This window comes from Chenopodium quinoa, unplaced genomic scaffold, assembly GCF_001683475.1.
Source record: "Chenopodium quinoa cultivar QQ74 unplaced genomic scaffold, ASM168347v1, whole genome shotgun sequence".
NCBI lineage: Eukaryota > Viridiplantae > Streptophyta > Magnoliopsida > Caryophyllales > Amaranthaceae > Chenopodium > Chenopodium quinoa.
Genome location: NW_018742879.1, coordinates 1,997,390 through 2,011,730, shown reverse-complemented (window position 1 = coordinate 2,011,730; position 14,341 = coordinate 1,997,390). Strand labels below are relative to the sequence as shown.

General features: G+C 32.8%; 2 protein-coding genes and 1 non-coding gene across 3 annotated transcripts; 2 read left to right on the top strand and 1 right to left on the bottom strand.

The window, feature by feature from the left end:
* Positions 1 to 4,617: 4,617 nt before the first annotated feature.
* On the bottom strand, positions 4,618 to 9,012 carry LOC110726430 (photosynthetic NDH subunit of subcomplex B 4, chloroplastic-like). Its single transcript, XM_021905909.1, has 6 exons — positions 8,684 to 9,012; positions 8,551 to 8,598; positions 8,281 to 8,434; positions 8,089 to 8,144; positions 7,791 to 7,862; positions 4,618 to 4,924 (listed from the first exon to the last, which is right to left on the bottom strand). The coding sequence occupies exons 1-6, from the start codon at positions 8,792 to 8,794 to the stop codon at positions 4,796 to 4,798; spliced, it is 570 nt and encodes a 189-aa protein (XP_021761601.1). The 5' UTR covers positions 8,795 to 9,012; the 3' UTR covers positions 4,618 to 4,795.
* A 647-nt stretch (positions 9,013 to 9,659) lies between these two features.
* TRNAI-AAU lies at positions 9,660 to 9,733 on the top strand. The gene has a single exon. It is a non-coding gene; the product is annotated as a tRNA-Ile (tRNA).
* An 87-nt stretch (positions 9,734 to 9,820) lies between these two features.
* Positions 9,821 to 14,046, top strand: LOC110726431 (uncharacterized endoplasmic reticulum membrane protein C16E8.02-like). Its single transcript, XM_021905910.1, has 4 exons — positions 9,821 to 10,403; positions 13,177 to 13,239; positions 13,316 to 13,387; positions 13,686 to 14,046. Exons 1-4 carry the CDS (start codon positions 10,104 to 10,106, stop codon positions 13,800 to 13,802), a joined length of 552 nt encoding a protein of 183 aa, XP_021761602.1. The 5' UTR covers positions 9,821 to 10,103; the 3' UTR covers positions 13,803 to 14,046.
* The last annotated feature ends 295 nt before the right edge of the window (positions 14,047 to 14,341 follow it).

Genomic DNA, 14,341 nt, shown 5'->3' with positions numbered 1-14,341 from the left:
ATTTTTTAATTTCGGTGTTAATAAAAACAGAATATTTGAAAATTAATTAGGAAAATTATAAAAATAATTCAAAAATTATTTCAAAATTAATCAATAGATTTAAAAATTTAGATACATGATTTATGTAAATTTTAACATTAAAAAATAAATTAAAATCAGCTAATAAAAAATTAATATAATAGTAGTCATTTTAAAGATGACTATCATAGAATCATCCGTATTATAAAAAAATTCTATATTCTTTCCCCTTTTTTTAGTATTAATTTTTCCTTATTTACTGTTTTTTTTACAAGTAACTACTCCATACATTTAATACTTCATCCATTCTTTTTATCACACTAAGGCCCTGTTCACGTCACCTTAAAAAAATAATATTCAGTAAAAATAATTTCAATTCAGTAAAAATAATTTCAATTCAGTAAAAATAAGTTCAGTTCAACAAAAATAATTTCAGTTCAGTAAAAAAATAATTTCAGTTCAGTAAAAATCAGTAAACTTAAAGAAGAAATATAATAGCAATTCAGTAAAAATAATTTCAGTTCAGCAAACATAATTTCAGTTCGGTAAAAATAACTTCAATTCAGCAAAAATTAGGTGAAATAATCGGGTCTAATTAGATTTTTTTTAACAATTTACACAATTAATCTCTATTTTTACCATTTTTTATGTTTTATACGCAATAAATTACTTTTTGGTCCAGTTCGGTCAGTGTCGTGTGGCCTGGATCTATTTTTGAACACCCGCCCCCTAGTCTGAGTGTATACGTAACCTTTGCCTAACAGAACAAAATTGTTGTATTATAGTTTTCAACGACAATAAATAAACCATTTGGCCTTATGGGAGCATTGAGGATAATCCGATTTGGACTTGATCGGTCTTTTCTGTTTTTATTATTGAGGGGTACAGGGTACTATATATATGTGAATTTTATCACGTTGTTATCAATTATTCAATATTACTGTGTCATATCGTCTTCGTGTTTAAAGATAGACGAAATATAGGAGATATAACACTTACATGACCCATTAGACTAGATATGTCGTGTCGTATCGATTGACTCATTTAATCAAATATATCAGAACCCTTGATACTGACACACTTTTCCATGTCCAATACGTGTCGTATTGTTAAAATTTTAGAATTTTTTTAAAAAAATTAGCTCATTAAAAAATTTAATCATTATTGATACATAAAATTGGTCATCATTTTTCTTAGTTGATTTGACTCGTGTTGGGTTTTCAACACTAACCCGAATTGTTCGTGCTTACAAAATAATTAAATAGGGTCGTAATCCCTCAACACTGTTTGTATGTGTGTGTGTTTGGTTCATGACATAATATCATGTTTGATAGGCTATAAAAACTAGGGGTGAGCATGGGACGGGTACCCGTACCGTTAGTACTAACGGTTCGGGTAACCGATAACCAATATCACTAAAGTGATATCCATAAACTGAACTAATAAATTCGGGTACCCGGATTTTCGGATCGGTTATCGGGTACCCAATAAGATATCCAATAATGATAATTAAACTTAATAATGTAGTTATTATGATATCATTTAACACTAATTAACAACAATACCACATGATCTTGACCAAATTATTAATAATATTACTAATCATTGATATTATAAAGTGATTATGAAGTAGAGTAAGAGTTTAGATTTTGGAAAAATAGATTTAAGTAGGGAAAAAAAAAATAATAAATTACTTATCGGATCGGTTCGGGTAACCGTTAATTTTAAAATGATACCCATAACCATACTCGATAACAAATTATCGGAACGGGTATCCGAACGTTACAATTATCGGATCGGGTATCCTAAATTTTAGAACGTTTATGGATCGGGTTTTTGGGTTTTTGGTTTTTCGGGTAGTTTTGCGCAGCCCTAATAAAAACCATGGTGATTAAGTTTTTGTATGATGATATAGGCAGTCACACATACACCTAAGCTAACAAAAACAAATACCTAATTAATCTTTTTAACTATGTATGGTAGGGCTTATTCTGTTCACCTTATTTTCACTTATTTTAGGTGTAATAAGTTCTGATAAATTCAGTTCAAGAAAAATAAGTTTTAATAAGGGTTTGTCCAAGTTCAAATTACAACTAAATAAAATAAGTTTTAATAAGGTCTAATAAGTAAGTTTAGATAAATTCAGGTAACTTTAGATAAGTTCAGATAAGATCAAATAAGTTCAAATAAGTAAAAATCGGGTAAATTTAGAGTAATTCAATTAAGGCTGATCCCATGCATAGAAAAATTTGGACTATATATTGGAATACTACTCTTAATTATAATAGTTGAGTCAATCAATAATTGGGAAGAATAAACTATCAGCAAGTAGTAATTAAATGTATAGAAAAATACTCTAGAATTAAAATAGTAAATAAGGCAAAGGAAAAACGTGTTCTATTATCAGTTCGTTGGTAAAGATTTACCCAGAATTGCAACGATTGTCAAATTTTCAAATACGTTAGTTCAAGCTAAGTGAATCGGATAAAAATCATCCTTATGGCTACAACAAATTATTAGACCGTCTCTCCAAAAAGGGTGTATATTCCAGTGATGTAAGCGAGAGATGTACCACATTACAAGATCTATTCAACGATCATAACTTTGATGACGAAAACCCTTATTTGATTCAATTTTATGTACTTGTAAATTCAGATTTCATTTGTAGATGTCATATGACTTTTTATTAATGAATTGATTTGTTTCAAATAAAAATAATGTGCCTCTAGCTAGCTTGTAAATTTATCTTCATTGATACTAAATTTTACTTAGTTGGTAAGATAGTACCGATATATGAAATATTTCTTAGTAGTATAAACTACTGTAGAATTTACGCTATGTTTAGTACCAATGATCTCGAGGTTGACAGCTTTCCCTCCTATAGTCCTATACTAGAGCTAATTATTGGGCGGCCGGGCCGGTCCAAAGCTAAAAAATTATGCCCACTTCTTGGACCGGAATTTTTGTGCCCAAATCCGCCCAAAATGGTCGGGTTGTGCGGGCTTTTCGGGCCGGGCCTAAAAACTCAACTAAATATGCATAAAAACGCATACCCAAACCCGCCCAAAAAAATTAAATTTTCGGGTCGGGCCTAAAAAATCAACTAAATCTACATAAAAACGCATTCCCAAACCCGCCCAAAAAAATTAAATTTTCGGACCGGGCCGGGCCCAACCCAATTTCGGGCCAAAAAAATCCCGCCCAAAACCCGCCCAAAATCGGGCCGGGCTAACTTTGATCACCTCTATCCTATACTCAATACTCTTATCAGCCCATATAATAAATCAAGTTGATGCGAACATAAATGAATAAGCACTTTGATGCCATATGTAATTTTATATACGTATGTAATTAACATGATTTTATTTATACAAGATATTGAAGCTTAAGAGTTTTGATGATGATGAATAAAAACAAACTTCAAATAATGTGATTTCTCTCTATATGTTGTAACTAGAACAGGTGAAGTTGACTTTGGAAGTGGAAGAGTAATCTGATTATGAAGACACAAGGAGACTCCAAGGAAAGTTAAAGAAAGTAGAAGAAGAGTTCCTCAGTGGAACTAACTGAATTCCCTAAACAGGAACATAAAGAGAAGTTCCCTAACAAGGATTTGACAGCAAGTTAAGAAGATTGACTTGGTCTGCGTTGAAGACAGCAAGTTCCATAAGAACTTGGTCTGCGAAGTTCCAGCAAGGAGCTGGAGAGTGAAGGACAGAAGGAACTCAATCCTGGACTGCGTGAAGCCCAATTATCCTTAACCTATAGCAATTGACGAGACAATCCTGCTAGAATATAAGTTTATGTTAAGTTTATTTTCTAAGGATTGTTGTAAATATGTTAGGAAAGTTTTATGCATAGAATTTATTAGAAACGTGACAAAGCTTGGCAAACTTTATAAATGGAAAGTTTATAAAAGCTAAGTTTTAATTTATGAAAAGATTTTCTAAAGATTTTGTTGTGTAAAATCCGGTTTTATAAAATATCATTCTTTTTATAAATTATATCTTTGATAAGTTTTCTAAAAAGATTTTCTTTACAAATGATTTACATAAAAACATGTTTTATGAAAATGGTAGTTTTATAATTTCTATCTTTTTGAAAACCCTACTTTACATACGAGTACTTCTTGTATATAAATTAGAGTTCATAATTTACACAACTTGCGAGTTTATGCGTGAAGAATCTAAAGAGACCTTTTAAGTGTAAATTTGCCAAGTCTAAACTTTGTCATATTAGTTTCGAATTCCATGTGTAGCTTTCCTATCACATATTAGAGTCAAAGAGTTTGTATTGTTTTGGTTTGGGTGAGTGTTTAGCTTATTGCATACAGATTGTAGGCTTCTAGATTGAAGCTGAGTGAATAGACATTTAGGAGTGTCGAGTAGAATCTAAGTCTGGGATTTAGATTAGGTAGGATAGGGTCCTATCGAGTAGCAAGTTCGGTCAGGAACTTGTGAGTAAAGGTCTGATTATAATAGGTTGTAACTAGGAGAGTTTGCCCTATTATAGTGAATTGTTTTGGTGTTTGAAATCCCTTGAAGGGTCGAGGTTTTACTTCCAGTTAGGTCCTGGAAGGTTTTCTCGTAAAATCTTGTGTGCATTGCTAAGTTCCTTTATATTCTGTTTTAATTCCGCAAAAGTAGTCAATATGAACTCACATACAATTCACCCCCCTCTTGTAGTGTTCGTCTCAACTAACACAAGGAAATAAAAAGGATAAACTATGCACAAATGATTTGTTAATGAGTACTGTATGTATAAATCAATGATTATATCATTTAAGAAGCTCTTCTTTGCGACCAGCATCCTCCAACTCTCGCAAGCCACCAACTTTTTGTTCAATTTCTTCAATTAGCTCCTCGCGCCATAAAGCCGCTCTTGCAGATTCTTCTATGTCTTCTTGCTGCATTTTCAAACATTATAACATGCATGCCAACAATTAATTAGTTCATACTACTTTTAGTTATTACATCCTTTGAAGAGGCTCATCTCACCTTAACTATTTTGAATTTTTGATGAATCAAAGTACAGCGAATAAGTATTGAGATCGCTCTCATTGGTGCTTGCTTATTACTGTATTAGTCATGCTCTATTAATATGAAGTACGTATGTGTTTGTGTGGGAAGAACTCGCATGTGATTTGTACAACTTTAATAGGCACACAAAAATACCACGTAAAACCAAATGATTTATGGTATAGGATGCAATTTTGATGTGAAAAATATGTATCCTGGATATGAAACCATACTTGTCATTTTCAAGTCGTATAGTTATCTGAAATTATCTAATTTTTTTGTCTGTTTAACTAAAATTACAACACTTAATTAATATTTAGGAAAAATTGATTCTAATAATCCTACCTTTGGCGGGTTCGCTGCTAATAATCCCACCTTTAGGGGGCATTCTCTTCTAATGGTCCCTAACCTGTTGGTAACCGGTATAATGGGTTAACATGCCACGTGTCACTTTGTGATTCGTCGAAATATTTTTTATATTTCTTTTAAAAGAAATTTTTTGTAAAAAAATTATTTTTTTTTTCTTTTTCCTTCTTCCTTATCGTTTTCCCCTCCTTCTTCCATTTTTCCCGGCTAGGCAACCCACCCCTCCCCCTGCAACCAACCACTCTCACCCACGATCCTGAAACACCAGAGCCAGCCATGCCCATCCCTGAAACAACCCGCCCCAACCACCCCCACCACCGAAACACAAAACTCCAGCCACGCTCACCCCTAAAACAACCTATCCCGGCCACCCGCACCGTCGAAACACCCCACCCCAACCTATCCTCACCCCAAATCGATTCATTTCAGCCTTCCCACACCCCGAAACGGCCAACCCCAACCTTGCCTAACCCCTTAAAAACGCCACCCCAGCCCTCCCCACCACGAAAATCCCCACCCCAACAAAGGCGCATCTTGGGTCTTCAAATTGGAGCATCAATTGAAGTTGTTGGTGGCCGAATTGCTGATTGCAATGATTTGGAGGTCGAATTGTTGTTGATTGGTGGTGGATTGGAGTGCAGGGATTGCGAGATGGCTGAATTGCGCGGGTGGTGGCTTACTGGTGAAAAGGATGCTGGTGGCGTGACTGTTAGTGAGTTAGCAAGGAGCAGCGAAGGCAAAGGGATTGCGTGATATGAGGGGATGATTTGGGTTAATTGCCGTTGTTGGTGATGGTGGTTGCAAATGAAGAGGGATTGGTTGGGGAAGGGGGGGTGATGCACTGATGCGTGGCCAAGGAATTTAAAAAAAAAAAAAAAAAAAAAAAAAACTACCCAAACAACAAGTACTGGTCATAAGGGACCATTAGAAGAGAATACCCCCCAAAGGTGGGATTATTAGCAGCGAATCGGTTAAAGGTGGAATTCTTAGAATCAATTTTTCCTCACACACACCCACTAAAGCAGAGTTTTTTTTTTTTGGAGGGAAATTTCCCTTCGAAACTTTACTTATTAATTTGCATAGAAGCTTTTATTATTTAATTTTGTATTGTTATGCTTGAAATTTGACTTACAAAATTCAAGAGCTGAGACTTTTATATTTGAATTTCATTTACAATTAATTTTATGAACCGAGCATGGCTCGGAAATTATTATGTATTAATATATATTGAAATGTTTCAAAGAAATTGCAGTTTTTTTTAAATGTACGTAATTTCTATCATAATACGGAGTAACTTCTTCACTTTACTCATACTCGCGTACTTAAAGACATATTTAATTTGTTTTCTATCTCCTTCTCAATTCTTCTTACGTAGTAAAATATACCTACTTTATTTGTCTTTAATTATTTGATGATCAACCCACTTGTTGTCTCTAGGGCATATGGATGTTTATGGTCGATTGAACTTGGACATCCAAATCAAAAACCAAATAGATCCTCTTAAAAACCCCTAAAAAAGCAAACCACATCATAATATACGATTTGGTATGGTAAGGTTTAATTACATGATAGATGTGGTTTGTGTTTAATCCTAAATTCAATTTTTAACTTGTTATCTTTTAAAAATAATTTATGGTCTAATATGGTTTGTAGTTGAGCCTTAAACCACATTCAATGCAAGGTTTGTGGTTTAATTACATGATAGATGTGGTTTGTGATTTGTGTTTAATTTTAAAATCAATTGTTAACTTGTTATCTTTTAAAAATAATTTATGGTCTAATACGATTTGTAGTTGAGCCTTAAACCACATTCAATGCGAATTTTTTTTTGGCTAAGTATGATTTCTAATTATTTGAAATCGCACATATAACGTTGCAAAATTCTATATGGCCAAAATTTAATCTATACCACAATTTTGAATTCACAATTTGCAAATTGCGCGAAAGGGTTCACCTTGCAATTTGATGTCGTTGGAGTATTGGACCACACATACATTTAGCAATCCTAGTTATCTATTACCTTTTGACCATTTGTCTATACATATTGTGCCAATTGTAAGGGTTGCAATTTCAATAAAATGAAAAAGTATCTTAATAATTTAGTAATTATCTGAATTGAGCTTAGTTGACAAAATTATGTCTAAACTTATGAATGTATTTGAACTTATATTTTAAAAAAAAAAAAAAATTACTTTATTTAAAAAATTGAGTAGAACACAACCTTAATTTGAAGGATTAAGAAAATAATTCAGACTACTGAAGTACTAAGTTATTCTTTCAATGTGTATACTGTATAATCAATTACTAAGTTATTCTAGACAAGAACCTAAACCATGGTAATGTAAAATAATAATTAAAAAAAAAAACCGAAATGAGAATATATGTTACCTTCTCATAGACCCAGTGCCCCGTTCCATCGCCTCCATCTCCCCTGTATTGCTCCGAATCATAGTATGGATCCTGCACACATGAGTCCACAACTCCACATGATCATAATCAACAAACAATAAATGGCTGGTGTCAACACGTGTCTACATTAGATCCCCATTTTACATATCGAACAGAATATGACCTAAGCTTTAAATGTTACATGTAATTTATCCATTCTTGATTTTATTTCGTGTCATAACTCCTAATCATTAAAGTAAAATTGCCTATGGGATAAAGAAATCTAGAAAGTACTTACTTTTGTAGCTCCAAAGAAACAACATCCCCAACAAGTGAACATGATATAAAAAGTGTCTAGCATCCAAAACAAAATTCAAACATTATGTTATTAGAAATAAGAAAATTAGATTAAGTTAACATTGAGCAAGAGTATATAAAAAATTAAAAAATTAAATTGAGCAAGTGAATTAATATAACCTATAGTACTTACAAACATTTTTAATGGCATTATCGCTTAAGTGCCAAATTGATTTGTGAGTTATGAGGTCTCTTTGTCCTTCAGCATGCTGAACTAAAACTGCCATTAAAGGCAAGTCTGGCAAAGCATTTACTTTTCCAACATAGCCTCTTCCACTTTTTTCAACCTTAATTCAAATTAAAATATAATATGCAATTAATTAGATTAATTTATAATCAAAATATAAAATAATTAAAGTTCAAATCTTTATACAAGTATATATAAATTGACATCTATGATTACCTGGTGACATAGCCCATTGCCAAATTTGGAGGTTGAACATTGTTTAAGCTGCAAATTAAACATAAATAGGTGTTAATTAATGATGGTAATTAAGAGTTATTTTACAAAGAGGGTGATGATATGATTAAGTTACCAGCAATCTAGCAGAATTATTGTTAATTGTGTTTGAATTTAGTGGGTGGAGTGAAGAACAGTGAAGAGATATGGGCTTGGATAAGGTGAAACTCATGACAGCCTCTACCATTTTTTTCAGAAATAATAAAGATGTTTACTTTGGTGTTGAAATGTGTAATACTTTTCTGTTGTTGTTTTTTTTTTTTTTTTTTTTTTTTTTTTTTTTTTTTTTTTTTCCATGGGAGGGATTGGATAAGGCAATCTCTTCCACTCATGTTTTTCTTCTTCTTGGAGGGTAATTAAGTTGATAAATGATGTCAATTCCCTATCGTTTTTATTTATGATTTCTCTCAAATAACCCTAATTAAACCTAAACTATCCAAATTATTTATTTTCCGCATTAGAAAACATACTCCGCATAATTTTAATTATAGTAAAGTCAAGACTACTTTTTTTTTTTTTCGCCCTTAAACTAGTAAATTAGTAGAAAATATTAAGGCATGTATATATACGTGTAAACTTAAATGCTCACAAGTATGTATGCATATGCTTGCTTGACCCTTATAATCGACATGTTTACAAGACAAATAAGAAAAATGCCATAATAATTAATAACTATCAAATTTACAAGAATCTCGCTTTATGAAGGTTAATGAATTCCCCTAATTATCGAATCAACGTACAAGGGGTTTTTAGTTTATCACAATAGATGTATTTTACGGGCATTTGCAATAAATATTAGGATGTTTTGTAAAATTAGCTCCTAACATTAACTTCCCCAAAATTAGAAGAAAAAATATATAAATAAATAAAAAATAAAAAATTGCATGAGGTTCATTTCTATGAAAATATATAATCAAAGATATAAATAATCAATACACATAAATATATACGTTACGTTTCTTCTTCTTCAAAAAATATATGCGTAGTACTTGTAACATCTATTGAGAAACTAGATTAGTCAAATAAACCAAGGACATAGATTATCATCAAATGGCCCATTAGCTCAGCTGGTTAGAGCGTCGTGCTAATAACGCGAAGGTCGCAGGTTCGATCCCTGCATGGGCCATAATTTTTGTTTTCTCAAAATCCTTTTTCTATTTTTTGCAATTTATAAAAAAAAAAAAAAAAAAAAAAAAAAAAGAATACAAAAACAAAAAAACCAAGTTTTGCTGAACCAGTGGCGTATTTTAGCAGGAGACTTGTAAATTGTACTGGTCACGTTAACCGCAAAGTTCACGCCATCACAAAGAATTTCCAACTACCAAAATTACCTAATTTAATTTTCCTGCAAACTAATTTTTTCTATTAAATTCCATTCCTCTTCAGTAGTTCATCCTAAAGCTTCAATTTTTGAAGAAAAAGTTTCGATTTTTCATCCAAAGCTTCGATTTTTGAAGTGAAAGTTTCCATTTTTGAAGAAAATTGTTCCATAGAAAATGGACTTATTTGATCTAGAAAAGAACTTTGCATTTTATGCTGCATATCATAGCAACCCAGTTAATATTTTTATTCATATGCTGTTTGTTTGGCCAATTTTTTATACTGGGCTTATGCTACTATACTTTGTACCCACGTTATTTTTCCCTAATTTTGCACTATTTTTCACTATAATATATGCTGTATTTTATGTGGGTATGGAAAAAAAAGCAGGGTTTTTGGCTGCTATTCTCTGTTTCCTCTGTTGGGTTGGAGCTTCTGCTTGTTCTACTCAGCTAGGGTTTTCTTTGACTTGGAAGGTAATTTTTCAAATTAATTCTTCTTTTAAATTAATGTTAGTTGAATTTGTTGGGGCGATTTTCATAAATCTTGGTTAGGTTGTGACTTGTGATCTATCGCCTTTGGATTGTGAACCTAGGGTTTTATGTTTATTGTGGTTCAAGGCTGAAATCAAATTAGGGTTTCTTTCATTAATATACTATGGTTTTTAGACTACTTGTGTTTTCTATTGGTGGGAATAGGTTTGTGAATATCTTGACCTCTCAACTTGTAACTATGGTTTGTAGGCCATTGGTGTTTTTTTTATTGATGGGACTAGTTTTTGTAACATTATATTTGGAACTTTGGATAGAGAGAAATGGAGGCAAAGGAAGAGAAGAGAAAAGGAGAGTTGCATCATCCTTTGTTTGGATATCTAATGCAAGGAAGGGAGAGGGGAATTAGGCGGATCCATTTTCCTTTCCCTTTTAATAAACTAAATGCCTTTATTGTTGGAGAGATTTGGAAGGAAAATCAAAGGTCACTTTCTCCCTCCCCAGCTCCCCTACTCTTCCTTCCCTTCCCTCTTTTTCCTTATGACAACTCAAGTTAGGCGACCCCAAATTGCTTTGGGACTAAGGCTTGTTGTTGTTGGGTGGGTGGGGGGGTGCGGGGTTCATTTATTTGAGGGCAATGTAGTTAAAAGGTTTATATGATTTTGATAATGAAAACTCTTCTTATTGATGCGAAAGCAAACTAATAGAACGGGTGGTTTTCTCTTCTTTAGATGTGTCAATCTCTTGCATATCTATATGGCTAAGGAGCAACATCCCCAAGTTATTATTTCCTTGCATTTTTGGCATGTTATTTGTAGGCTATTTTGAGGGGGTTCATGTACATAGTTGCATTCCCAACATTATTGAAATTTAAAGTGCTGAAAATATTGAATCAGTATGGAGAACTTAATGTGTTATACACTGAGCTTTTGGAGAATTAATTAGCCTTTGACACTACACGCTGAATACCAAATTCATAAACATAAGTACAGAACTGCCATCCTCATCTTTTTATAGGGACAAACAGCACCATTGTGGTTGTAGTAGCTTTTGCATGATTCCTGATTATTGTTCTTTCCCGAGGGTTGAAAAGCAATTGTATAAGTCGAAAGACATATAGCTTGGGAACAACAAAGAATCATGTAGAAGTAGATGGAAATGTATGAGCTATTCAATCACTGAACACCTAATCTGATAGGACCAACTTATTTCTTAACATAGATCCTTGAACTCCTCAATTCTATGAAGGGCAATGTCTTTCATGTATTGCATCACATCAATAAATTTGTGTGACTGATCTGTGTTGGAGAGAAACAAATTCAAAGGTCCCATCAATTCGGCTACATAGCTCTGGTAACCCTCAATGCCAAAATCATAAAGAATTAAAGATACATTTATTTTTTAAAAATATTTTTGTAATCTTGGTTGGTTTTGTTTGATAGTGCACATCCCTTGCTATTCATCCTATTTAGTAATCGAGGTAGGTTATATAGAGCATCTCATGTGCCAAAGTTTTCTTAGGCAGCACAGATGTGTTTTGACTAAACACTAGTAACGTTCTTTTTGATTGCCAATTTTCTTTTCCTCTGCGTATATTATAATCCCTTGTGAATTGTGATAGTTGCAAAACATAGGAAATATCATGTTAGTTGTAGTCTTGCGGTATGGAATGAGTTTGTTCCTATGGACATGTTTACTATGCCTAGAGTTTTCAATGCAAGGGAGCAGAGTCAGCAAGCAAATTATTTTTTTTGTTTTTATTTGATGATAGTATTCAAGTTTATGCCGCTAGTTTTGAATGTTTTAATGAATACATAACATAATATTAGAATGTTAGTAAGATGACATTTGCACTTTTTGTAGCATACAACTTTGAATATTGCAACTTTCTTTGATCTTACTCTTTCTATGATCAATGAATAGCTGCATATTTAAGCTTTACACTGACCTACAAGTTGTGTTGTCACATGTTTTCTTGTTAATTGTTAGGGTGTTTTATTATTTCTTATTTCACTCATCTGTGCTAAATGGAACCAATCTCAACATTTTGTAACTTATCTTAATCTTACTCTTTGTATGAAGGAGATCAATGTATAACCACATACCACTGAAGTTGCATATTGACCTAGATATGCCATCACAAATTATCTTCCTATTGTTAGGGTGCGTTCTTGCCACCTAATTTCACTCTTCTGAACTTATTGGAACTAATCTGAGCATTTTGTAGTAGTGAATAGGATTTGGGTAGCCTTTATTGGAACTTATTTGAGCTTATCTCAACTTCTCTAAACTCGTTTGAGCATATCTTAATTTTTTTTCTCCTAAAATGAATTTATTAAGGCAAGTCTATACTCTATAGGGCCATAATCCTATTTACACTGAACAAATTGCACGTCATCTTCTGAAATTGCACTATTGTATAACACACATTTTACCTTGAAACTCTGATGTATCTTTTACTCCTTTGCATCCATCTGCATAGCTGCATTGTCACTTTGCATGTACAGGATTCTTTAGAAGTATATCAAGAGTCAACAGAACTATGCTTCCTTACAAGTTTCCCTGTACATTGTTAGTGTTGCACGCACGCTGAAAATACTGTTATACATGGCCTGAACACTGGTGTTTCTTTTATTTTGACAGCACAAACAATATCCATGTTCTGATTCCCATCCAAAACGTTTTTCTTTAAAAGGGGTTAGCTTAATTTAATATTTTTTGCTCCTTGGGATTTAGCTTCCTTTGTTCACCTTGGCAGGTTGTTTTGGTAGCTCAATTGGTTTGTTGGACTGCACAGTTCCTTGGTCATGGAGTCTTTGAGGTGATCATCTCGGATATCCTGATTAGATTCTGATCAAACTATTGTTGCTTAACAATCGTGTTTTCATTTTTGACAGAAACGAGCACCTGCTCTTCTGGATAATCTCATACAAGCCTTCTTGATGGCTCCTTTCTTTGTGCTACTTGAGGTGAGCATTCATAAAAACCCTTTTAATGTGTGTTTCGAAATATTAATTAGGAAAGAAAATGAAAGCTCACTCCCCTCCCCTTACCTCCTTTCTCCTTGCGTCACTTTTCCTAACCTCCATTGTCACTTTTCCTCCCGCTTCCTCGCCTCCATTAACTGTGAACCAAATTTGCTGTTAATCTGTAAGACTGTTTTAGCTCACATGATGTGGATTTTCTTTGTAGTATTAGTGGATAAGTTGATTTACCTTGTAAAAGATCTGCATACAGAGAACTAAGAATATTATATTTATCTCGCAGGCCCTTCATCATTTCTTCGGGTACGAACCATATCCAGGATTTTTTGACAAGGTGAAAGTTATGGTCGATGCTGAAATTAAAGAATGGCAAGAGAAGAAACATAAGAAATCATCTTAAGGGTCATGAGTATTCACAATTATCTGAGTGCAATAAATCTAAGTGATCGTCTTTTATACACGAATGTATATTCTAATTGTTCTGAGAACAAAAAATAAATGGCTAGAAAATGTAAAGTATTGAAATCTAAGAGTTTTGAAACACTAATTTTATTTGCTGCAATCAAGACACTGTTAACCTGATTAAGTAAATCTGACTATATGAGTACCATGTACTACTTTTACTTAATTAATTTGTTTCCTAATTCATGATTAGAAAAAATGTTCATATTTTGTTCTTTACTAAAGTTCAGTTAAAATGGCAATACTACCGTGATAAATACTTACAAATGGTTGCATTAATTCATAATTAGTTCTCTACTTGTCTTTGATTTATTCACAAATCGAATTACAAATTTAAATTACAAACAAAAATTGGATTAACCTTATTAAGACGTGTTCAGAACTTCAGATGTAGTATATAGATAATAGATTTAAGTCAAGTAAATAGGGTTTGAAACTTTGAATTGATATGGGCCCAAGTTGATATGTTCAATGAAT